General features: G+C 44.5%; 1 protein-coding gene across 6 annotated transcripts in view; it reads right to left on the bottom strand.

The window, feature by feature from the left end:
• FAM168A (family with sequence similarity 168 member A) overlaps positions 1-25,723 on the bottom strand; it is a 185,950-nt gene that overhangs the window by 16,508 nt on the left and 143,719 nt on the right. For 2 of the 6 annotated variants that reach the window (XM_036325033.1, XM_036325037.1), the window contains 4 exons: positions 11,862-11,942; positions 8,702-8,728; positions 4,267-4,278; positions 3,005-3,130 (listed from right to left, as the gene is read on the bottom strand). In XM_036325033.1, the coding sequence (XP_036180926.1) occupies positions 3,005-3,130; positions 4,267-4,278; positions 8,702-8,728; positions 11,862-11,942 (246 nt within the window). The remainder of the gene's footprint in view (positions 1-3,004; positions 3,131-4,266; positions 4,279-8,701; positions 8,729-11,861; positions 11,943-25,723) is intronic. The other 4 variants (XM_036325034.1, XM_036325035.1, XM_036325036.1 and 1 more) reach the window with 4 other exon arrangements.

The raw sequence follows: 25,723 nt of genomic DNA, 5'->3' as shown, positions 1-25,723 counted from the left end.
CAAAACAAAACACACACACACACACACACACACACACACACACACACACACACACACAACTAATGCATTTTGCTAAAATGAACACAGACTCAACTCACTCAAGGGTGGCCTGACTCTCCTTAAAGGAGTTCTACCTAAGTCTGAAGGTCAGAGACTTAGGTCTTTGGAATGTTATGCCTTAAGGACATTATAGACTTGAATTCAATGCTCTCTGTTTCAGATGAAGAACCTGGAGTCCAGAGCGGCAGAGACATCCCAAAAACTGCACAGCAAATCAATGCAGAGCTAGGCCCAGAGTTGAGGGTTTGCCATGCTCTGGGCAGAACTCCTCTCTGGAAGCCAATCTTGGGCATTTGGTATATTAACATTTGTGTCATCATTCCACTAACGGCAATATCGTGAGAGTAAAAAGGAATCTGACACCAGAAGTCCCAGCTTTGCCTTAAAAGAGGCTTATGACACCCTGTTCTTTCTCTCAGGTTCCTATCCATAATTTTAGGCTCCATCAAACAGGATAATAAAGAGAGTGTGTACACTAGCAAGTCCTCTTGTCAATCCTTTTGCACTGTCATAAATCTTATTCAGCTGTAGAGTCCCTACACCTTCAAAGGCATTGATCCTCACATCAAGGATGCGTCTTAGACTAATTGGTTTATTGACATTAGATTTATATGTCTGGACAAAGCTCTAGATCTGATTCTTGCCTTGACCCTCAAGTCTCCTTGGTAGATGAACAAGAGAGTGCTGAGTAAGTAGGAGGGAGACCTAGTTACAAACAGGCTTAGCAAGTAACTAAATTTGTCAAAGTGCCCTGAATTTTCTGTGGCCTTAGAAGCCACAAAATCTGTGTGCTGGGAGGAACCCTGATGGGTGTGGGAGGACCAGTTAATCCCAACTCTATTTAAAAATTACACAGGTTCATACATTACTGGCTTAAAAGAGAGGGGACTATGATAAACTATGAGAGGGTAGTAGGATATAGCTACTGGACATTTCAAAGGGACTGCAGGAAGATTTCAACATAGAAGGCAAGACCTTCTAATATTGAGACGTTCTCACTGTGGAAAGGGTTGTCTCTGAAGGGAATGAATACCCCATACCTGGAGATGTGTGAGCAATGGCTAGTGGGCCAACTATTGGTCAGGGCAACTAGGGAGGAGGTCCCTGCTGGAGTAGAGGATATTGAGTATGACAGAATCAGGAGTCTAAACAGCTAAAGGGAACCTTAAAGATGACCTAGTCCAGCCCCCTTATTTTGCAGTTGGAAAAACCAAGGTCCAAAATGTGGGAAGAATTATCCAAAGTTATACACAACCAAATCTAGAATCCAACTCTTTTGGTCTTCTACTTCAGGCTCTTTTTGCTGTACTACAGTAGGCATGTCTATAAGCATCTACATCCATACATGTAGATATGAGAGAGAATATATATGTATAAGCCACATATACATGGACATATATAATGCCACAGGTATCTGGAAAAATTTCCTACTGCTGCCATCACTCTCTTAAAGAGTACAATTCATCTCATGAAAATAAAGTAATAGTGCTCTGGCCGGGTGGCTCAGTTGGTTGGAGCATTGTCCTATACACCAAAAGATTAAAGGTTCAATTCCCAGTCAGGACACATACCTGGGTTGCAGGATCGATTCCCAGTCAGGGGTGTACGGGAGGCAACCAATTAATGTTTCCCTTTCCCCTCCCCCACTGTCCTCTCTCTCTCAAATCAATAAACATATCCCTGGGTGAAGATTAAAACAAAAACAAAAAGAGTAGTAGCAACTTAACCATGGTGATACCTTTTTCTAGTTGTGCTGCTTACCAGTTGGATGGCAACAGGTATATCACCTGAGCCTCAGCTTTCAAACTGAGATAAAAATCCACCCAAATAATAGGATTACAGTGTAGATTAAATGAGAGGGTGATATGAAAGCACAGTTTCCAAAAGGTGAGAGCTATGTTACATATGAATATCAGTTGATGTTGACATTTAGGAGCAATGATAACTAAGAAGAAATGACACTGGGTATTTTAAAGAAAAAGAACATACCATGTATTCTTCTGACCTACAGTCTTAATAGATTAATAAGCCACTGAATCACACTATGGGGCCTAGTCTGCAACATCCCACCCAGTTCTTGCTCAGCCCCCTGCTAAACAACTTCAGACAGGCACTCAGCACATCCCAGGCCAGCCATTCCTCTTTTGGGCAGCTCCAACATTTCTACTTACAAAGGGTCAAAATGCCACTAACTTCTCACCTTATATCCTCATTTTACACAGTGGAGCCATTTTGTGTTAAAAATCAGATGTGAAGGTAAAACCATCAGTCACCTCACTGAGCCTCAAGATGAGTGCGACCAATCTGACTGGCCAGAGGGTTTCTGTCCTCCCTGAGGACTCCATGTCCATACTTTACTCCCACAGTGAAGCTTCCATGAGCACAGAATTTCTCAGGCAGAGGCAATCTGGCCCGAGGGATATTTAGCAACGTTTAGAGACATTTTTGATGGCTATAATGAGGGTTTGGTACTGGGATCCAATGGGGAGATGTCAGGGGTGCAGCTAAGCACCCTACAATGCACAGGACAGCCCCTCAACAAGGGTGATCTGATCCAGATGCCCACAGAACCCGGCTGAGAGCCCCTGTGCTAGCTTAGCTGGAGGAGCCCGCTCTGTCTAAAGGTCCACAGGCAGGTGTTCAAATGTCCCCTCTGTCCTTTCCCTTGAAACACAGTAACAGTCCTTCCCTCATCAAACTTGTTGGCCAGATGAGCACTTCCTTCTCCCTCCCTCACTGCTTTGTGTCTCCCCAGAGCTGGCTGCATGATCAAAGAGGATGACCTTTCCTATATGAGGAAGGCCAATTTTTTGCGTGGGTAAGAGAACCTCTTAAAATAGTGTCTTATAAATGTCACTTTTTAAAGTTCCCTTTCCTCTCTTCCTAAGAGACAAATCAGTCCCAACCAAGAGGAACAGGAAAGGAGGAGACAGGCTGTATTTACTGAAAGCCGCAGAGGATGCTTGGTAAGTTCGGTTCTCGGTCCCGGTGTCCACTGGGAGGTGGAAGGTGCCTTCAGTGCCACAGGAAGTCGAGTTCTGTGGCCAGGCCTGTTTCATCAGCAGAGTTGCTTAAGGGAAGACACAAGAATGGCATTAGGCAGAAATAAGAAGTGGGCACCACCAATCACAGACACAAAGTAAGGGTCTTGGGCTGGATGGAAACATATAACTCAAGGGGCCTGTTCAGACACACAGAACGGTCCAGCCTTTCTGAGCTGGGTGGTGGTTGAGAGGAGTGCTAAAGTGAGCTTCCAAATGATGTGAACCCCAGGAAATCTGAGCTTATATTAAATTAGGAGAGTCCAAATTTTCTACACACTACCAAAACCACGAAGACACCTGTGAATACTGTCTCCTACTGTGTGGCACTCTGGCCTAAGGCCCTGGTCTATTCCTTAGCCACTTTCTCATGAATGTGTAGCAACTCGGAGCCTTTGACGACTGTCTATTGGGACAGATCAACTGAGTACTCTTTCTTTAAGCCTGAAATCTCATCTGGAGGTGTATTTAATAAGTTGCTTTCAAAGAGAGAACCCCAAATTAATTACCATATGACATGAACCTTGCTGGACTGCCATCTCTTCTAAAGGGATTGAGCTTTAGCAGCTTAGAGGGCCCATGTTGGCACTCCCTGCTAATTCCTCCTATATACCCAGCCACGGCCAGACAGACAAATGGCTTGTACACCCGTTATACCTCCTGTTGAGGTGCTACTGGTGTCTCCCTCACTTTGAGATATCTCCTCGTGAATTAGAGATGATCTTTTGGGCCACTAAGAAAGTAAATGTTGCCCGCTGGTGTGGCTCAGTGGTTGAACGTCAACCTATGAACCAGGAGGTTGAAATTCTATTCCCGGTCAGGGCACATGCCTGGGTTGTGGGCTCCATCCCCAGTAGGAGGCATGCAGGAGGCAGCTGATCAATGATTCTCTCTCATTCTTGATGTTTCTATCTCTCTCTCTCCCCCTCTCCCGTCCTCTCTGAAATCAATATTAAAAAAAAAAAAAAAAAAGAAAGAAAAAAGAAAAGAAAGTAAATGTCAAACCTGAGTAGGTGTGAAATAGAGATGAGGCCCAGTTTGAAAGAAATTTACAGAGACTTCCCAGGCTGACTCAAAGCTCAGCTTGAAAAATGTGAAGGATGATGCTTCATATGTTCTAGAAGTGGGAATAACTTAAAAAAAAACACACACACAAAAAACTTACCTTCATGGTATCCTGTGGGGAAGGAGAGAGGAAATAGGGTTTCAAAGGGGGGAAATGCCTAACATTTTAGATATTTCCCTTGATATACTTTCAAATACTAGAGGAGAAACATTCTTGACACAAATTGCTACTTAGAGTAAAAATAATTATTTTAACAGTATCTCTTCTATTCAAATAAGGTCTTGGGAGTTATGTATATGGGTGTTTTAAAGAATATTAGAAGGAGGCGGGGCTGCACTGGCAACAGTCCGATATACTTGAAACATTTTAATAAGGGGCTAAGGTAAGACAGGATGTTATGAGAAGACAGTGTGCCTGTACACTCTAATTCCACCAGGATAAGGAGAGCCCACCTCCAGAGAGGTCCCATAACCCCCTGCCTGTCTAACTGGTAACACCTCAGTTCCTTTGGTCATGAGATACTGGGCCCAGAGAAGGAAGTCAAGGACTGCTGTTTTTGCTGATCCAAGGCTATAAATCTAGCTGTTGTGGGCTGATCTTGAGCTTGCATTAATGGCCCGCAATATATACAGTAGATGCTGAGAAATGAGAAGAAAATCATGGGCAGGGAGGTGACACTAAAAGGAGAATTCTGGCCGAAGAAATGGAGACTCAGCAGAATCCCATGCAGAGTCCAGGGCCTTTGCTGGACATCAAGACATGGCTTTGCAGACAATGTAGGATGAGGGCAGTCAGTTTTAAATAATTCTCTTGGGTTTCTTTTTCTGGGATAGGGGTGAGTGGGGACTGGGGATTAATAAAGGATCCAATTAGTGCTGAAAAATCTTATCAAGATGTCTCTAAATTTAGGACCTGCCACTCCATGTGGCTGGATAGCTCTGCCCACCCAAAACACCTCCCTAAAAAGAAAAATCCTCACAGAGACTCTCAGGAGGCCTGAATTTGGCTGCAGAGAATTTGGAGGTCCAGTTCTGGTCCAGCTGTTTCCCCGAGTGGTGAATACTGTACCATAATTTTCATCATAAGCCAAAAGCCTGACATTAGCCTGAAGGACTGTGTGACAAAGTAAATAAATCAAAATTAACCAAAGAGTGACTGAGGCCTACTGCACTCAGCACTGAGGGGAGCGCCACGGTGGACAGGAACACACGTGGGTCATGGTCACTGCACACAGGTACTTATGGTTTAGCGGGGGATGCAACACAGCCACACGCCAACCAGAGAGTGAACAAGACAGCATTACACACAGTAAAATAATGTTTCAGATTAACCAGGAAAGAAGCAAGTGCGACTGTGCCTTTGATTATGTCTTTCCCAAGTGATCAAGTGAACCAAACTATACATGTTCCTGAAGAAGTGAATATCTTCTTCTGGTTTCATTATAAAGAAAACAAATACATTTATTTATATTTTTAAATACTTAATAATTTAAATAACTGGATAAATAGAAAGACGAAAAACCAAAAAAGAATGTTAGCTGTCAACTTGGCTTCCTCATTCGTTGTGCCATATGATCTTCCTCCTCCATGTACAAAGTGACCATTCTGTTGGTGAGTGGTTCAGAGCTCAGTTGTGGGATGAAGACAACCCAACTGAGCCTTTCAGAGGCATGGTAACAGAGGAGGTTGCTTTGACAGGCACGTTTGCTCCTGGATGCCATGAAAGTTACCAACTCCGAGAAAGGTTTCTATATTTAGAACCGGGTGGTAGTTAAATATAAGTGTATACATATGTCAAATATTACTGAGCCGAAACCGGTTTGGCTCAGTGGATAGAGCGTCGGCCTGCGGACTGAAAGGTCCCAGGTTCGATTCCGGTCAAGGGCATGTACCTGGGTTGCGGGCATATCCCCAGTGGGAGATGTGCAGGAGGCAGCTGATCGATGTTTCTCTCTCATCGATGTTTCTAACTCTCTATCTCTCTCCCTTCCTCTCTGTAAAAAATCAATAAAATATATTAAAAAAAAAAAAATTACTGAGCTGTATATTTGAGACTTGTTGACTGTATATACTATAGTATATGTATTATTCCTCAATTTAAAAAGGAGAGAGCAAGAGTGAGAGAATGATAGAGAGAGAGAGAAAGAGAGAGAGAACCCTTGGCAGTGAAGGGCCATGGCCCAGTCACAGCATGCTGCCCACATCCACGTGCTGGGTTGTTCACTTCCCTGGATACGGGGCCCTCGTGCCCTCTGACACTTGAACAGTCTGCTAAGCACACTCACAAGGAGGACAGGCAGCAAGGGACCATCATCCTGAACAATGTAGTAAGTCAGGAAATCTGAATTCTAGCCTGGGCTGTGCCACTTATGAACTGTGAGACCTTGGGCAAGTCACAACCTTTCTAAACTTCCATTTTGTTGTCTTCTAAAATGGCAATAATAATAATTCCCTGATTACTTTCATAGTATTGATGCGAGGATCAAAAATAAAGTGTCATAGCCCTGGCCGGCGTGGCTCAATGGATCATCTTGTGCACTGAAAGGTTGTCAGTTCCATTCCTGTTAGGGTACATGCCTGGAAGGCAGCCAATTTATGTTTCTCTCTCCCTCTCCCTTCCCCTTTCTCTATAAATCATTTTTTTAATATAAAAAAATATAAAGTATCACCCAGTCTTACAGTTTCTAATCCTGATATCCATTTACTCTTCTATCCCACAGAGTTCTAATTTAAGCTCTCATCACCTTCCACCTGAACTTCTGCAATTTCTTCCTCACTGTTCTGTTTGTTTTTAAACCTGCCAACTGTAATCTCCAAGCTGTACCCAGAGTGCTATTTCTAAGACCTAAACCTAATCACAAACCCTTTTTTAAAAACATTCCACAGTTGTCCACTGCCTACAGACTGAACTCTTTGTGTGGCATTCAAGGCCCCATATGATCTAGTCCTATGATCTCTCTAGACTCTCTCTTGTTCTCATTCTCTAACCCTGTACCGCCACACAAACTCGTTTGTCATTCCCAGAATGTGCCAAGGAACGTCACATTTCTGTATTTTTGCTGACAATGGTCACCCTTCCTGGCCCAGTCTTTCCCTAAGTGCTAACTGGTAAACATTTATTAATTCATCAATTATGAGCTAAAGACTCATCCATCTGTATTATGAGTCTTTTCTTTTCCCCACTCCTTGACCACAGCCCCCTCATAGATCCCATATGGTCCACTATTTTCCAGTCACTGTAATTCTTAGAAGCTGGCTTCTCTGTCTCTCCTACTAAACTGGGAGCTCCTTGAGAACAGGGTCCCTGTCTTACTGGTCTTTGTAGGTTCAAAGGACCAGCTTAGGGCCTGGACTAGAACTGTGGATGCTATAACTGGAGGCATGAGGGAGCATGAGAGCTTCTCCCACTTTTTATTGAGTCCTCTGTCCAAGTTCATACATCTTGAGGCAAACAAGTGACTCCCCATAAAGGATAGGAGAAACAAGTCTGTAACTAGCAAAACTGAAATAATAAAATTTTAAGAGGACCAGTTGTTAGCATTTAAACGGACCTTACGTGTCATCTGGAATAAAACACATTATCTATAGCCTGAAGACATTAGCAAATTGCCCAAGATCACACAGCACACAACAGTGGCAAAGAGAAATTTTCACAGCTCATCTTCTGAAAGATGCGCCACACACAAATTCAATATTCAGCACCCAAATCATTTAAGGGTATAAGTTGAGAAAGTGTGCAGAAATTTTACAAAATCACTGTCCTGAGCAGCCCAGGTGAGGGTGGTGAAAGTGGCAAGTCCCTCCCATGGTCCCTTCCTGTCTATGACAAAAAGGACCTAGTCAAGTTACACTGCTGGGACCCGCACAGGTGCCCATAAGTTCCTGTGGTGCCTGGGGCCTGGAGTCCACACTGCCCAGAGAACCCAGCTCTGGTCCCTCGCTCATTTTGGCACACTTGACCCTCACCTCTCTCCATTCAGGAAAATGCCCTGAAAAAGATCCAGAGCTCAAGATCTGGGCGAAGGAAACAGATTTTATCTCAAGTCAACCAGGTCTTCAAACATGTCAGACTGCCAATGGAGATGAAGAATCTGATCTGGGGGCTGACTGTTTTTGTTTTGCTTTTGATTCTTATAGGCATAATCCAGGTATTCCTCCAAGAGGCTGCCTCAAAGCCAACAGAGGAGCCATAGCAGCCCAAAAATTTTGTTTCACTTGTTTGAACTTAGCAGCCAGTTACGGTAAAGGTTTCTGACCTGGGTCAGATGGGACTCCGGAGGTGAGGAAGGGGAGAGACGCCTTTTAGTGCCATGATCCTTCACTGCTGCCCTAGGGGACGGTTCATGTGTGTCTCCAACCCATGATTTTGCACCATCATACATGTTCCTGCATGCTTTAGGAACTGCTGCTGAGCCACCTGGGGGAGCCCAAGCCTAAGGGGTGGGTTTGGGGAGGGCAGGAGAGGGGGTCTACTGTTGTTACGAGATAACACATTCATAGGCCATAATACATATGAGGAAAAATAGCTCTCCTACCATAAGCTGAATGCAGGAACTGAAACTCTGTTGGATAGAAATGTTAGTTGAAATTACCACTAAGAATCTGTGCAAAGTAGTATACATTGCAGTTACAAAAACAGACTTTGTCTCAAGTTAGCAGTTTACCCCAAGCTACACAAGAAACAGAGAGTGCAGAGGGTGCGAAGTGCCCCCACCTGGAGAGGAGTGACAGACTTGCCATGCAGAAAAGCCCACGGAGGGGCACCGCCTTGAATGCGATGGCATCTTCCAGCAGCTGACCCAGAAGCGGCCTGGATGTGAACAAGGCCAGGGTCCCACTCTTTGCCTGTCCATGCTAAGAGCAAATTTCAATTCCCCCAAATACTGCAGAGGGACTTCACCCATGACAGAGATTATGTGCTAGAGGACATGAAGGTTCAGGGACAAAATCATCATGTTGGCCTCTGAAGAGCTCTCTGTAAAGCCCGAGAGAGCTACAGCCAATGCAAAGGCATTCCCCTCCCTGAGGCTTCCGGGGAAATGTGGTGCAGGAGGAGGAGCTCAGGCTGTGGGCTCAAACAGGTTGGGTTTGAATCCCAGCTCCACTGCTTTTTAGCTGAGCAGCTTTGGACAAGTTATTTAACTCCCTGAGCAAAACTGGAAACAAGAAGCGCTACCTTCCAAGACTAAGGTAAAAATGAAAGCTTGTGACATGCCTTGCACAGTGTCTGGAAGATGACAGGTGTTCAGTAAACACAAATCCTTTCCCCAGGATCATCACATGTCAAATGGGAAAAATACACTTGCACTTTACAAGGCTGCTATGAAATCAAGTGAAACAATCAATGAAAATGACTTATAAACAGATTTCTTGTGAGATAGTATTTCATCCTTATCTATATCCGTTATCCTACTTATCCTTTCCTTTCACTTTCAAGTCAGATTTCCATTAATATGACAATACAACACATCCTTTGGCCTCCAGATTCCGAAAACAAGTGTCAGTTGGCTCCTGCCTCTTGGGGGGGGGGGGGGGGAGGGGGGGGGGGGAAGAGTTCTTCAATAAGATCCCCGAAGTCATTAAGAGCTTGGGCGAAAAGCTCCAAGTACCTACACTGCCTTCAGACCACTGAAATGTTGCCCTGCATCCTGGACAGGTGACATATGAGGGTACTCAGAGCTGTGAAAAACAGCTCTCTCTAAAGCAACTTTTTGGTCTCCTTGAAGAAGCCGAGAGAAATTTAAGCCTGAGAGCCTGGCTCCTTTGCAGGTTTCTATCCCACAGGCAACTCTCAGCATCACAGTGGCTGGCTCTGGCAGGAAGCTGAAAGTAACCCACACTGTCCTCTCTGTCCTTGAGCCAGTCAGTTCCCCTGCAGCAAGAGCTCCCCCACTGCAGTCAGCAGGCCTGGGGAGTGCAGATGCCAGCCTCCTGAATATGAAACAGACCAGGCAACCAGGATGCTATAACCCTGGTCTCCCCAGTTTGGGGCTTTCTGACACCATGAGCTAATCCCACCCTCTCTAATGGATTTTGTAGGTTTCTGAGAAAATGGTTTGGGTTGGTTTAGTCACAGCTTAGAAATACGTTGAGTTTTCAAAATTGGGGAAAATCAAGTTTGATGAGGGCTGATACTTTGCTTTAAAATTAAAGTTTAATTGGTACTTTATATGTGCCAAGAGCTTTCCAATGTCTACTCCCCCCACCCCACCCCCAGTCTCAGCTCCCTCCATCTGCTCTCCCTTCCCTCTCTGGTCTGGCTGCTCTAGTCTAACCCTCAATTTTCTCTGGCCAGGTCCAAGTGTAATGTTGTGGTTAAGAGCACATGCAGGTGTGGTGGCAGGACGCCTGGGCTTGGATCTTGGGCTGGTTTCCTGACTTCTAAAGTTTTAGTTTTCCCAGTTGGAAAAATGGGAATAATAATAGTACTAACCTCAAGGGTTTATTGTGATATAAACCAAGTTAATATCCATAACAAGCTCAAAATAGTCCCTGGAGCATAGGAACCATTCAACAAATACTAGCTATTTATTCCCCATCCTCTACTTTCTTGCCAAACTAATCCTAAAACAATTCCACAATCTCTCACCAGAAGTTCTGAACATCATGAGAAAATACCCCAGGTCTGGGGAACAGAGTCTGGACAAATTCACGGCCTCCACCCTCAGCTGGGCCTCCAATGTTACACCCCTACTTCTTCAAGTCGCCATTGCTAGGCCCTATGTGAAGCCTCTCCCACACTTTTCATCTCAGGCAGACTGTTGTTCCCTTCTCTGCTTTTCTCCTCTTATTTGTAGCCCTTCTACAATACTCATCACGCTGCACAGCCAGGAATTTGTTTATATGCCAGCTCCCAAATGGACGGTAAGCCACTGAGCCAAAAATGGCATTCTTTTTTTCTATCCCAGTGTGGAAGACAATCAACAAATAAATTCTTGCTGAGTAAATGAAGAGGAACTTACATTAAACCATCTATAACCCTGAGGTAGGTAGCACATTTCTCAGATGTCAGGTAACTTGTCGAAGGCCTCACAACTAGTGAGTTGAGTAATCAGGATTCAAACCCAGGACTAACTGCAGAGCCCACACTCTTTCTCCTGCCCCTCGAGTGTTAAAGCACCAGCCAAGAATCCAAGGAGTGTTGGATCTTTATGATTTTTGAAAAACATGTTATTTGATGCAGCTTGAAAACCACCAGCTCTTTATCCCCTGGTGGCAAGTCTCTCACTCTCTTCCAAATCCACACACACTCAGAAAGTGTAAGTGTGTGTGTGTGTGTGTGTGTGTGTGTGTGTGTGTGAGAGAGAGAGAGAGAGAGAGAGAGAGAGAGAGAGAGAGAGAGAGAGAGAGAGAGTTTCTAATGACACCTTCAGAGGCAACTGAGCAAAGAATGGAATTGGATCTTGTTTGGGTGAGGAGACAAGGTTCTGTGAGGAGGATGCATGTCTCAGATATTCCAACAGAGGAGAAATGGGTCAATCTTAAGCCCCAAGTAGAATGGAGGAGATTCTACTACTGCCCCCACCCTAAGGCTGAACTGCCCAATTCCCAGAGGGAACTCCCAGGAGAATCATACTTATACAGGCTGAGCCCAGAGTAATTAAGAACAGGAAAAAGCCAGCAGGTGGGTCTGTTTTTCTCAATAGATCCCACCTCCTATCCCACTCACCACTATTATCTCTACTTTCTTCTTACCTGGAGCGTAACTGGGGCTATTGGTGGGGTACAGGCTGGGGTTGTAGGCAGGGGCTGCTGCTGGGTAGGCTGTGGGGTAACCTACAAAGAGACAAGAAAAGCTCCATTTAGTTGGGCAAGAAGCAAAGCATATTTCTGAGGAAACAGAATCCAGGTCCCAGGTTTGGCCTTCAGCCTCTTCACAGGCCATTTCAGACAGTATATGTGATTAGCTTTTACCCTCTCTAGAGAAAAGCCATCACACCACAGTCCCATCATATGCAGATTTTCCTGTCCATTAAAAAACATACAACAGTATAAGAAATATATGTCTATATGCTCACTGTAAAAATGTTGAAACAATATAGAAATGTATATGATAAGAAATGTAAGTTTTCTGTTGTATTCTGGCTACAATATTCTTCTCCCTAGAGGTAATCACAGTTTGGCATCTATCCTTCCAGACAGTTTTCTATTTTTATATACATATATTTAGTGGTATGCAGGTAAATACTTAACTGGCTCGAGGGGACTGAGGTGAAGCTCTGTTTTGTAGCATTTGTGAAGTTGCATAATAAAAATACTCCCACCTTGGCCAATTTCAAGCTACCAACATCACTGAACGAGTAGCTGGGAAGAGTTGTTCACAATTGGCTCTAGAGAACCTGCATACACCAGATGCAGCCCAACACTGTATATTTTATATCTGGCATAAGTGTTTTGTGTGTGTGTGTGTGTGTGGGGGGGGTTGATAATTTTTATTGTGGTAAAATATATGTAACAAAATTTGTGATTTTAGCCATTTTGAGTGTATAATTCAGTGGTAGTAATTATATTCACAATGTTGTGCAACTATCCCCATTATGTGTTTCTAAAACTTTTTAATCAACCCCAAATAAAAACTCTGCACCCATGAAGCAATAACTTGCCATTCCCTCTCCCTGTAGCCCCTTGTTAACCTCTAATCTACTTTCTGTCTCTATAAACAAAATCAAACGCTACTTGTCCTTTTGTGTCTGGCTTCTTTCACTTAGCATAATGTTTTTCATAGTTTATTCATGTTGTAGCATGGATCAGAAAGAACTTCATTCCTTGTTATGGCTGAGTAATATTCCACTCTATGTATGGGCCACATTTTATTTATCCATTCATCTGTTGATGAACTTGTGAGTTTTTTTCCTGCCCTTTGGCTATTGTGAACAATGCTGCTATGAACATTGGGATACAAGTCCTTGAGTCCTGTTTTCAGTTCTTTTGGGTATATGCCGAGGAGCAGAATTGCTGAGCCATATGACGATTATATGCTTAGCTTTTTGAAGGAACCATCAAATTGTTTTTCACAGTGGCTGCATGATTTTACATTCCTGCAAGCAATGCATGAAGTTTCCAATTTCTCCACATCCTCATCAACACTAGTTACTTTTGATTACAGACATCCTAGTAGGTATAAAGTGGTATTCCAATGTGGTTTTTATTTGTATTTCTCTAATGTTTAATAATGTTGAGCATTTTTCCACATGCTTATTGGCATTTGTATATCTCCTTTGGAGAAGTATCTATTCAAAACATTTGCCAATTTTTAAATTTGGGTTATTTTGTTACTGAATTTATATATTCTGGATAGTAAACCCTTATCAGATATATAATTTGCAAATATTTTCTCCCATCCCATGGGTTATCTTTTCACTTTCTTGATCATGCCTTTGATGCAAAATTTTTAAAATTTTGATGAAGTCCAATATGCCATTTTTTCTTTTGTGCTCATGCTTTTGGTGTTATATCTAAGAATCCACCACCAAATCCAAGGTCATGGAGATTTAGCCTTATGTTTTCTTCAGAGTTTTATGGTTTGGGCTTTAATATTTAAACTAAAGGCCCGGTGCACAAAAATTTGTGCACTCGGGGGAGGGGGGGTCCCCTCAGCCCAGCCTGTGCCCTCTCGCAGTCTGGGACCCCTCGAGGGATGTCCACCTGCTGGCTTAGGCCCGCTCCCCAGGGGATCGGGCCTAAGCTGGCAGTCAGACATCCCTCTGGCAGCCCAGGAGCCCTCAGGGGATGTCCACTTGCCAGTGGGGACCAGGCCTAAGCTGCAGTCGGACATCCTTAGCGCTGCTGAGGAGGCGGTAGAGGCTCCCGCCATCACTGCTGTGCTGGCAGCCATCAGCCTGGCTTGTGGCTGAGCAGAGCTTCCCCTGTGGGAGCGCACTGACCACCAGGGGGCAGCTCCTGCATTGAGCGTCTGCCCCCTGGTGATCAGTGTGTGTCATAGTGACCAGTCATTCCCAGTCGTTCTGCTGTTAGGGTCAATTTGCATATTACCCTTTTATTATATGCCTGGTGCATGGGTGGGGGCTGGCTGGTTTGCCCTGAAGGGTATCCCGGATCAAGGTGGGGATCCCACTGGGGTGCCTGGCCAGCCTGGGTGAGTGGCTGATGGCTGTTTGCAGGCTGGCCACAGCCCCTTCAGGATGGGGGTCCCACTGGGGTGCCTGGCCAGCCTGGGTGAGGGGCTGAGGGCTGTTTGCAGGCTGGTCAAGCCCCCCAGCAGGGACCCTCACCCCTTGAGGGTGTGGCTAGCCTGGGAGAGGGGCTGATGGCTGTTTTCAGGCTGGCCACAGCCTCTTCAGGGTGGGGGGTCCTGCTGGGGTGCCTGACCAGTCTGGGTGAGGAGCTGATTGCAGGCTGGCCACAGCCCCTTCAGGGTGGGGATCCCTGCTGGGGTGCCTGGCCAGCCTGGGTGAGGGGCTGATGACTGTTTGCAGGCTGGCCATGGCCCCCAGCCACCCAAGCTCCCAGTGGAGGCTGGCTGGAAGCAGGTATCTGGGATTTATTTGTCATCTATAATTGAAACTTTGTTGCCTTCAGTGGAGGCCACAGCCAGCCAGGGCAGGCAGGAAGCTTGGCTTCCTCCATCGCCGGGGCAACCAAGCCTCCTGCTTGCTCCAGCTCCGTGGCTGCCAGCTGCCATCTTAGTTCAGTTAATTTGCATACAGTGGCTCTGATTGGCTGGTGGGCGTGGCTTGGGGGTGTAGGCAAGGTGTGGTCAATTTGCATGTTTCTCTTTTATTAGATTAGATCATTGATCCATTTTTTGTATGAAGTGTGAAGTAGGGATATTAATTTTATATTCTGCCTTCTAACACTTTAACATTATAAATATACTAGAGGCCCGGTGCACAAAAATTTGTACACTGGAGGAGGGGTGTGTGTCCCTCAGCCCCACTTGTGCCCTCTCACAGTCTGGGACCCCTCGAGAGATAACGACCTGCTGGCTTAGGCCTGCTCCCGGGTGGCAGAGGGCAGGCCCAATCCCTAGGTGCAGCCCCTGGTCAGGCTCAGAGCAGGGTCAATGGGGAGGTTGTGGCGCCACCCCATCACACACAGGGCAGAGCCGATCAGGGGGTTGGGGCACTCTGCCCTGTCACACACAGGGCAGGGCCCATTGGGGGGGTTGGGGCACCGCATCCTGTCACACACAGAGCAGAGCCGATCAGGGGGTTGGGGAACTCCCCCCTATCAGGCACAGAGCAGGGCCGATCAGGGGGTTGGGGCGCCTTCCCCTGTCATGAACAGAGCAGGGCGGATAGGGAGGTTGCGGCCCCGCTCCCTGTCACACACAGAGCCGCAGGGCAATCAGGGGGTTTGGGCGCTGCCCCCTGTCACGCTGCTCCAGGGGCCAGAAGGCCTCGAGGCTCCGCTGATCCCAGTGCTGGGAGGCCTCGCGGCTCCGCTTGACACCGGGGCAGTGAGGCCTTGCTGCTCTGCTGATCCCAGTGCTAGGAGGCCTCAGTGCTCCGCTGATCCCAGTGCTGGGAGGCCTCGTGGCTCCGCTTGACACAGGGGCAGTGAGGCCTCGCTGCTCCGCTGATTCCGGTGCTGGGAGGCCTCGCTGCTCTGCTGATCCAGGTGCTGGGAGGCTCTGCTGATCCCGGTGCCAGGAGGCCTCGCGGCTCCGCTGATCCCAGTGCTGGGAGGCCTCGCGGCTCTGCTGATCCCAGGGTGTGAGGCCTCGCGGCTCCGCTGATCCTGGGTTCGGGAGGCCTCGAAGCTCCGCTGATCCCGGTGCTGGGAGGCATATTACCCTTTTACTATATAGGATAGAGGCCTGATGCACGGGTAGGGGCCGGCTGGTTTGCCCTGAAGGGTGTCCTGGATCAGGGTGGGGGTCCCGCTTGGGTGCCTGGCCAGCCTGGATGAGGGGATGATGGCTGTTTGCAGCTGGTCACACCCCCTTCAGGGTGTGGGTCCCCACTGGGGTGCCTGGCCAGTCTGGGTGAGGGGCTAAGGACCCTTTTCAGGCTGGCGGGTGACTGAAGCTCCCAACCTCTCCTTTTTTTCTTTTTTTTTTATTCTGGGATTTATTTACCTTCTATGGCTGTCACTGGAACTGTGAGCCGGCTTTAGCTCTGAGGCTCAGCTCCAGCTCTGAAACCTCGGCTGCTGATCTGGGTTTGTTTGGCTTCTATAACTGGAACACTGTTTCTGCTCCAGCTCCGAGGCCGGCAGGCTGAAAGCAGGTTTCTGGGGATTGTTTAGCTTCTATAATTGCAACAGTGTTTCTTAGAGTTGCAGCTCAGAGGCCGGCAGTGGCAGGCGAGGAACCTTGGCTTCCTCCTTCACTGGAGCAAGCAAGCCTCCTGTTCGCTTCAGCTGCCTGGCTGCTGGCCACCATCTTGGTTGGCAGTTAATTTGCATATCTCGCTGATTAGCCAATGGGAAGGATAGTGAAGCTACGGTTAATTACCATGTTTCTCTATTATTAGATAGGATTCCCATGTAATTACACATTCTTCAAAAACATTTTAATATCTTTATAGAGGAGAACCAAGATGGCGGCATAGGTTAACGCCGGAGTTTGCTGCTTTGAACAACTACTTCAAAAGTGAAACCAAAAAACGGAAGGGACATCACCCAGAACCACAGGAACGCTGGCTGAGTGGAAGTCCTACAACTAGGAGGAAAGAGAAACGCATACGGACACTCAGAGGAGGCACAGTGCTGAAGTCAAATTCTGAGGTGTGGAGTGCGCGGAGCGGGCTGGCGGCGGAGGGCGCGGTTGGCGTTTTCAATCGGGAGGGAGTCGCAGACTCTGAGCTCCAGATCCGGGCGAGTCTTTAGGGACCCAGACTCAAACAGGAGAAGCGGGACTGTCTGGCTTCGGTCAGAGCGAGTGCAGCTTTCTCTCTGAGCTTTGCAGCGGGTGCTGGGACTCAGAGAGGCAGAGCCCCTGGGGACAGGACTGAGAGCCGCCATAACTGCTCTCTCCGGCCCACCCTGTTGATCCTGTGCGACCCGCCCCGCCCAATCCCTGCACACAGGCATTTGTCGGATAGCCTCAGGCAAACGCCAGATTAGCACCTCCCTAGAGGACAGAAGTTCTCTCACTGCTGACACAGCTGATTCTCATAGCCACTTGGCCTGGAGGTCAAACCCTCCCTGGAATTAGCTACAACAATCAAGATTTAACTATAAGACTGCGAACAAAGACCACTAGGGGGTGCACCAAGGAAGCATAACAAAATGCGGAGACAAAGAAACAGGACAAAATTGTCAATGGAAGATATAGAGTTCAGAACCACACTTTTAAGGTCTCTCAAGAACTGTTTAGAAGCCGCCGATAAACTTAATGAGATCTACAAGAAAACTAATAAGACCCTCGATCTTATATTGGGGAACCAACTAGAAATTAAGCATACACGGACTGAAATAGCGAATATTATACAGACTCCCGACAGCAGACCAGAGGAGCGCAAGAATCAAGTCAATGATTTGAAATGCGAGGAAGCAAAAAACACCCAACCGGAAAAGCAAAATGAAAAAAGAATCCAAAAATGCGAGGATAGTGTAAGGAGCCTCTGGGACAGCTTCAAGCGTACCAACATCAGAATTATAGGGGTGCCAGAAGATGAGAGAGAGCAAGATATTGAAAACCTATTTGAAGAAATAATGACAGAAAACTTCCCCCACCTGGTGAAAGAAATGGACTTACAGGTCCAAGAAGCGCGGAGAACCCCAAACAAAAGGAATCCAAAGAGGACCACACCAAGACACATCATCATTAAAATGCCAAGAGCAAAAGATAAAGAGAGAATCTTAAAAACAGCAAGAGAAAGAAACTCAGTTACCTACAAGGGAATACCCATACGACTGTCAGCTGATTTCTCAACAGAAACTTTGCAGGCCAGAAGGGAGTGGCAAGAAATATTCAAAGTGATGAATGCCAAGAACCTACAACCAAGATTACTTTATCCAGCAAAGCTATCATTCAGAATTGAAGGTCAGATAAAGAGCTTCACAGATAAGGAAAAGCTAAAGGAGTTCATCACCACCAAACCAGGATTATATGAAATGCTGAAAGGTATCCTTTAAGAAGAGGAAGAGGAAGAAAAAGGTAAAGATACAAATTATGAACAACAAATATGCATCTATCAACAAGTGAATCTAAGAATCAAGTGAATAAATAATCTGATGAACAGAATGAACTGTTGATTATAATAGAATCAGGGACATAGAAAGGGAATGGACTGACTATTCCTGGGGGGGAAAGGGGTGTGGGAGATGCGGGAAGAGACTGGACAAAAATCGTGCACCTATGGATGAGGACAGTGGGTGGGGAGTGAGGGCGGAGGGTGGGGCGGGAACTGGGAGGAGGGGAGTTATGGGGGGGAAAAAAAGAGGAACAAATGTAATAATCTGAACAATAAAGATTTAATTAAAAAAAAAAAGTATAACTCAAAACAAAACAAAACAAAAAAAAAACATTTTAATATCTTTATAATATTCTATTACGTAGCTATAGCAATGGAATTAACCATTAACTATTTTTAGATGTTTAGGTTGTTTGCTACATTTCTTTATTATACATAAGCTATGAGAACCTAAATAAATCTTTAGCTGCACCTCTAATTATTTATTTAGGAACCAGTTCTAGAAATGAGATTTCTAGGTCAAAAGACAGCTATTTTTTTTTTAAAGTCAGCTATTTTTAAAGCTCATCCATTCAATAAATATCTGAGTCTCTATTCTATGCCAGACACTATGATCCCTGCCCTCATGGAGCTTAGATTCTAAGAGGGTGTGAGAGGCAGTGGATAAAATATAAACAAACACAGTCTTAAGCGCTATGAAAAAGAAAAAGGGCAGGATAAAGGGCATCAAAAGTGCAATGGTGCTGAGGGTGGGCATTGCAATATTAAATAGGGTAACCAGCATAAGACACATTAAGAAGGTAAGATTTCCATGAAGACTTGAAGGAAATAGAGTTAACCAAGCAGATTGCTGAAAAGAGAGCATTGCAAAGGAAACAGTCAGTGCAAAGGCCCTCAGTTCTGAGCATAGAGGAACAGCAAGGAGGCCAGTGTGGCTGAGTGGAATAAGCGAGGGGGGCAATGGTAGTAGTAAAAGAGTAGATAAAGTAGAAGTTAGTTTATGTAGGGCCCTATAAGCTGTAAGAACTTCAATTTTTACTCTGCGTGAAATGAGAAGTCATCATGAGATACTGAACAGAATTACAACATGATCTGGCTTATGTTTGAAAGGGTCATTTTGACTGCTGTGTTGAAAAGAGACTCTAAGAGGGGAAGCATAGAAGCCATTGTAAACATCTGTCATCAACAGAAGATGGGGCTCAGATCAGGGCTAGAGCAGAGAAGGTAATCAGAAGTGACATGCTAGCAGTCTTCACATACTTTGTCACACTGCTTTCTAGAAAGACTATCAATCTACACTTGCACTAGCAATGTGTAAGTGCCTGTCTCACTGCTCTCTGTAGTTTTTAAATGTCATTGGTATTTTGACTGACCATGAAATGTTGGTCTTAAAAGTCAAAGATTAAATCCCTAAATCCTTAAAAGCTTCTTTGGGATTTGTAAATATTGAGCTTTAATAGTGTATCTTTGTTAATATACAAAGATATTATTAAAATCCTTCCCAGTTCCAAAGAAAATTAATCTCTCTTCCCCAGACCCCATTCATTTTCTGATTTCAGAACTGAGGTAGCCAACTTGTTGTCACTTAATTAGCAATGTGGAGGTCTGCCACTTCTCTAGAAGGAAGTCAGGGATTTAGGCTCTAGCTGGTTTGGCTCAGTGGATAGAGCGTCGGCCTGCAGACTGAAGGGTTCCAAGTTCAATTTGGTCAAGGGCATGTACCTCAGTTGCAGGCCCTGGTTGGGACCTGGTGGGAGGCAACTAATTGATGTGTCTCTCTCACATTGATGTTTCTCTCTCTCTGTCCCTCTTCCTCCCTTCCACTCTCTCTAAAAATCAATGTGAAAATATACTCTGATGAGGATTGGGGGAAAAAAAAAAAAGTCAGGGATTTTATCTGGGAACCAAAGTGATCCAGTCTCATGCTTGGACTCTATTCAGGTTCATGTGAGAGATTGTGACTTTCCCTTTATGAGCAATTATAGGATCCTCCATCAAGTCTTCCAAGTGGGATTTTATTTCACTCACTTAAATTTGGCAGATAGCATAGAACAGAAACAGTAGGAGCTTTAGCCCAACCCTCTTCATTTTATAGGTGACATCCTCAGGCCAGGGTAAAGGAATGGACTTAGGGTCACAGACTGCTGAGGTTAGAAGTACCTTAAAGGCCATTTGGTTCACCTTCACATATGGACTAGAGCCTCCTCTACACAACACACTCATGGGATCATTCATTCCAGCCTTTACATCTCTATTGAGAGTGAAAGCCTTCCTTTCCTAAGATGCACCCTCCATTAGACTGCTCTGAATGAAAGTGACTTCTCATACTGCACAAACTCTACCTATAGCTTCTATTCTTTAGAAGAGAACACATTTGAAGACACTTGCATCCCCAATTACAGAACTTATTACACTGTACTTCAATGGTTTGTTTATATTTCCTATCTTGCCCCCCTCCTTAAACTGTAAGCTCCTTGAAGGCACAGCTAAGTCTCATTTGTCTGTACACAATGGCTCTTGGTCAGTTCCTCCTTCTCACTTCCTGCCCGGTCAACACACTACCCCCAGCCTGGATCAGCAAGTATCTCAACTCAAATGCAGGCTGGGCAATATTCTTGTGTGGCCAATAGAGAATATCCCTTCCCTACCACCAACTTCCTCTGTCTAGCAAGGGCATCACAGGTAAGCTGGGCTTCCTCCCCACAACTTTGTTGTTTCGAATTTTTTGTTTCCTTGTCCCCAACTGATATTGCTCATCTTGCTGCTTCTGTTGAAGATGATGCTGGCATCTCTAGTGCCTTGCACAGATAAGGTAGAGAATAGGTACTCAATAAAGAGATTACCAGGGAGGTTGTATTCTGGAGCTATGAGAGGTTCAAAACAAAAGAAACAAATCGACAGGGTCCCTGGCCTTGACAGGTCATTAACTAATGAAGGAGAAAGATAAGCAAACAGTCAGAATGCACTGTGCCAGGCACCTCTTTATCTGACTTAATCTTTACCCTAACTCTATGAAATACTTAGTTCCACTTTAGGGATGAGTGTATTGAAGCTTCGGCTTATCTTACACAACTAGCAGAGTGGAGACAGAACCCAGGCCTCAAGAGTGAGAGATCAAGTCCATTCCTACCAACTTCCCTGCCTCTCCTCAAAACATGAGTCTCCTCAGCATAAGCCTCTGGATTTGGCTGCTGTTTTCTTTGCTAAGATTCTTTTATTTCAACTTCAAAACCTGGAAAATATGAAATTACTCTAAAGAATCAATCTGGTCAAAGATGGTTCAGTTAAAAAAAAAAAAGGCTATTCTGTTCCCACTATCTTAATATAGGTTATGCTCATGTTACTGAAAAGCATCACACAGGCACTGGATTACAGAGTTAGAAGCGGTACTAGAGGTGACTGAGTCCAATTTGCCACTCAGTACAGAAATACCCTTTGTAATGGCCCACATGGCTGGCCACATGGCCTCTGCCAGCACACCCTTCTAATGGTGGTGTGCCCAAGCCTCTCCAGGCAGTCAAAGCTCTTGCTGGAAAGCTCTGGAGTTTAAGAAATTCTTCAGTCTGAACTAAAAACCTACCTTATAAGGAATCTAACCCTCAACACCTTTGCAACCACTGGTCCTAGATCTACCCTCACAGAACACATCTCCCTATGCTCCAGGACAACCCTCCAGAGATATGAAGATCAGTTATTCCTCCTGAATTTTCTCTTGCACAAATTTAACAGACCCAATTCCTTCAACTGTTCCCCATTCTGACTGCCCACCTTTGTCAGACTTCCCTTAAAACAATGCCATTTTCCCCTGCCCTGTTCATTCTCCTACAGATGTGTTTTCCCCGATTTTTAAAAAATTGAACTGACATAAAACTCTGGTGATAGGTGACCAGTGAAGGCCTAACGCGACTGTGACTTAATCCAGATTTCATCATCATCCATCAGCACAGTCTGCATCTTCTGTGCCACGCATGGTGCTCGGTTGTTTACATAGAATCTTGTGGTCTAATGGAGGGAATAATATAGGTTATTTATATTATCCTTTTATATAATACAACATCAAATAATGTTTAGATGTTAGTGGAATGCTGAGGAGGGAGTGAAGAACAGGTCTGGGAGAGTTGGAAATGAAGGACTTCTCAGAAGAACAAACATTTTATTCTATTTTAAAATATATCTTTATTGATTTCAGAGAGAAGGGAGAGGGAAAGAGAGATAGAAACATCAATGATGAGAAAGAATCATTGATTGGCTGCCCCTTGCATGTCCCCTAATGGGGATCAAGCCCGCAACCCAGGCATGTGCCCTTGACCAGAATCGAATCTGGGACCCTTCAGTCCGCAGATTGACACTCTATCCACGGAGCCAAACCGGCTAGGGCAGAACAAACATTTTAGTTGGCCTTGAAATGAGTGACGGGAGTTTGTCAGAAGTTTGTGAGGGTGGGGACAAAGAAATACTAGTATATATTTGTTGCATGCATGAAGACATGAAAATGTATGCCATATTAGGGAAATGGCAAATAGTTCTGTATGTTGAAGTTTAGAGCATGATGGGGGGGGGGGGAGGTAGGAAATGAAGATAAATGGATACATTGGGGATATATTGTGAAGAGATCTGAATTCCAGGCTAAGGGATGGAAATTATTATTATTATTATTATTTTTTTAAAAAATATATTTTATTGAGTTTTTACAGAGAGGAAAGGAGAGAGATAGAGAGTTAGAAACATCGATGAGAGAGAAACATCGACCAGCTGCCTCCTGCATACTCCCCACTGGGGATGTGCCCGCAACCAAGGTACATGCCCTTGACCGGAATCGAACCTGGGACCCTTCAGTCCGCAGGCCGACGCTCTATCCACTGAGCCAAACCGGTTTCGGCGGGATGGAAATTATTAATAAATAACAGGAGTCGCCCTAACCGGTTTGGCTCAGTGGATAGAGCGTCAGCCTGTGGACTCAAGGGTCCCAGGTTCGATTCCGGCCAAGGGCATGTACCTTGGTTGCGGGCACATCCCCAGTAGGGACTGTGCAGGAGGCAGCTGATCGATGTTTCTCTCTCCAATTGATGTTTCTAACTCTCTATCCCTCTCCATTCCTCTCTGTAAAAATGTCAATAAAATATATTTAAAAAAATAAATAACAGGAGTCTACCGAAGGATTTTAAATTGGGGAGTTTACAAATACTACTCCAGCGGCCATATAAAAAGGGATTCAGAGTGGATGAGACCAGAGAAAGAGGGACCAGATAGGAAGTTACTGCAGTAGACCAAAGGCAAATCTAAAACAGTAACAACTGAATAAAGAGAGAGGGAACTACAAAGATGTTTAGGAGAAAGAGCCTATAAAAATTCATCCTGACAGCAAAATCTCATTTTTATTGCCATGAGCTAAAAGGCTTTGGAATAAGATGGAAATGTTCTAACTGCAGGGCTTATAGGCTTTTTTCTTCTTTTCTCTAATAGGCAGAAGTAAAGAAACTAAATTAAATGTACTCTTGAATTTGTTCATTCCAGAAAAAAAGTCTGAATCTGAATTCCTCCTACTAGCTGGGGGCATGGCTGCTGAGAGTGCCCTGTGGAGCATACAGGTCAGCCAGGCAGGCAGTGGTTCTGTAGCACTGGTCTTACCTGCCCACCGGGCCAGAACCTAAGGTAGCCTGCACACTGGATTCAAAGCCCAGCCACCTAGCCTCCCACTAGTGAGTCCCAGGGACCGTAAGGGTATAAGTGAAGCCCTGTTCTTAGGGCAAGGCAACTCCCCAAGGAAGAAGAAAGGGGGGAATATCAATTATGCTCCAGGATGTGTTGCATCTTGAGGGAGAATTTACCCGTCCAGATAAAAGACCAGCAATCTGTGGGTCAGTCACCCTGGCTGAGCCCTGGGTGAGCCAGAAAGGCTGCTAAAACCAGAGTAATCTTAAACTTGATATGTCTTTAGTGTAAAAGCAATTCCAGGAGAAAAGTAAATATATATCATTACCAAAAACAAAAAGAATTTATTAGTAGTAAAAGCTAATAATAAAATTGCTCCTAGGTAAGTATATACGGCCAAGTGTGTGCTATTCCTCAGGGGGCAAATTCTTTTACAAATCTAAAAATATCCCCAAAGTTCCCTATCTGCCAGTATGGGAGAAATTTTAATGGAAAGCAGATGGTCTATTCTGTTTCAATCGCCACTCCAGGAGTATGCTGCTGCTGCTTTCCCTCCCCCACCACCCCCTTCACCCCATCTATAAGGCAGATGGGGAGATACTCAGTACTTTACAGATTGTTTGGTCAATGACTCCTGCCCTCCTGCATTTTTCTTCTAAAAAGAGATAAAAGAGTAAGATGAAATTCTCCAAATTGATTATTTGGTCCATGAAGCCCTTTCCCTCCCAGGTCAATCCACTCTTTTATTCTGTTTAAAGAGATTTGGTAAAGGGAAGAATCCCGCTCAGATTCAATGAAACATATTGGGATACTTGGTTTTCTGTGGGAAAAAAAGAAGAAAGAAAGAAAGAAAGAAAGAAAAGAAAGAAAGAAAGAAAGAAAGAAAGAAAGAAAGAAAGAAAAGAAAAGAAAGAAAGAAAGAAAACATAGATCCTCACCTCACATTTCTCCAATTCTAGAAAGACCAAAGACCTAAATATTTTTTAAAACACACAAAACTTTAAAACTATTAGAAAAAATAGAAGAATATCAGTTTGATTTTTGGGATTAGAAAGTATTTCTTAGATGAGACCAAAAGGAAAAACCACAGAATGTTAATTTAATTCATGAAAATTTAAATCTGTATGACAAGATGCTATAACCAAAGTAAAAAAAAAAAACACACAAAAAACAATCACAGAGAAAAGAGATTTGTAACATGTCTAACAAAGGACTAATATCCAGAATACAGAATTCATATTAATCAATAATAAGGAAATGAAAATAAGCCAATAGCATGTAATCATGCAATTCACAGAATTAACTCAAATGACTAGGGAGAAGGAGAAAAGGAAAAGATGTTCGACCACATTAGTAATCAGCAAAATTAAAGTAAAAGAAATGAAATAAAATTTCATACCAATCAGACTGAGCACATTTTAAAATGTGACAATATCAAGTGTTGGGAAGGATCTGAAACAATGGGAATTAGTTAAAGCATTTTGAAGGGCAATTTTGCAATACCAAATAAAGACATACAACCTTGCAGTACTGTTTCTAAGTATATATGCTTGGAAAATTGAAATTTATAGGATGGGCAGGATTCTGTCAGAAATACTTTCTGTCAGGCAAAGATAAAAGGATTGGCATTCCCAAATAAAAATCTATAATAATAAAAGGGTAATATGCTAACTAGGCAGGACGTCCTCCACATGTCCTTCCTTTTTTTTTCTTCTTTTTTTTTTTTTTAATTTATTGCTTAAAGTATTACAAAGGGTATTACATATGTGTCCATTTTATGTCCTTCCTGACGAAGCCGGGGCT

The sequence above is a fragment of the Myotis myotis genome, unplaced genomic scaffold (assembly GCF_014108235.1).
Source record: "Myotis myotis isolate mMyoMyo1 unplaced genomic scaffold, mMyoMyo1.p scaffold_m19_p_10, whole genome shotgun sequence".
In the NCBI taxonomy this organism is placed as follows: Eukaryota; Metazoa; Chordata; class Mammalia; order Chiroptera; family Vespertilionidae; genus Myotis; species Myotis myotis.
The sequence above is the reverse complement of the archived record's forward strand: the minus strand, read 5'-3'. Positions and strand labels throughout refer to the sequence as shown.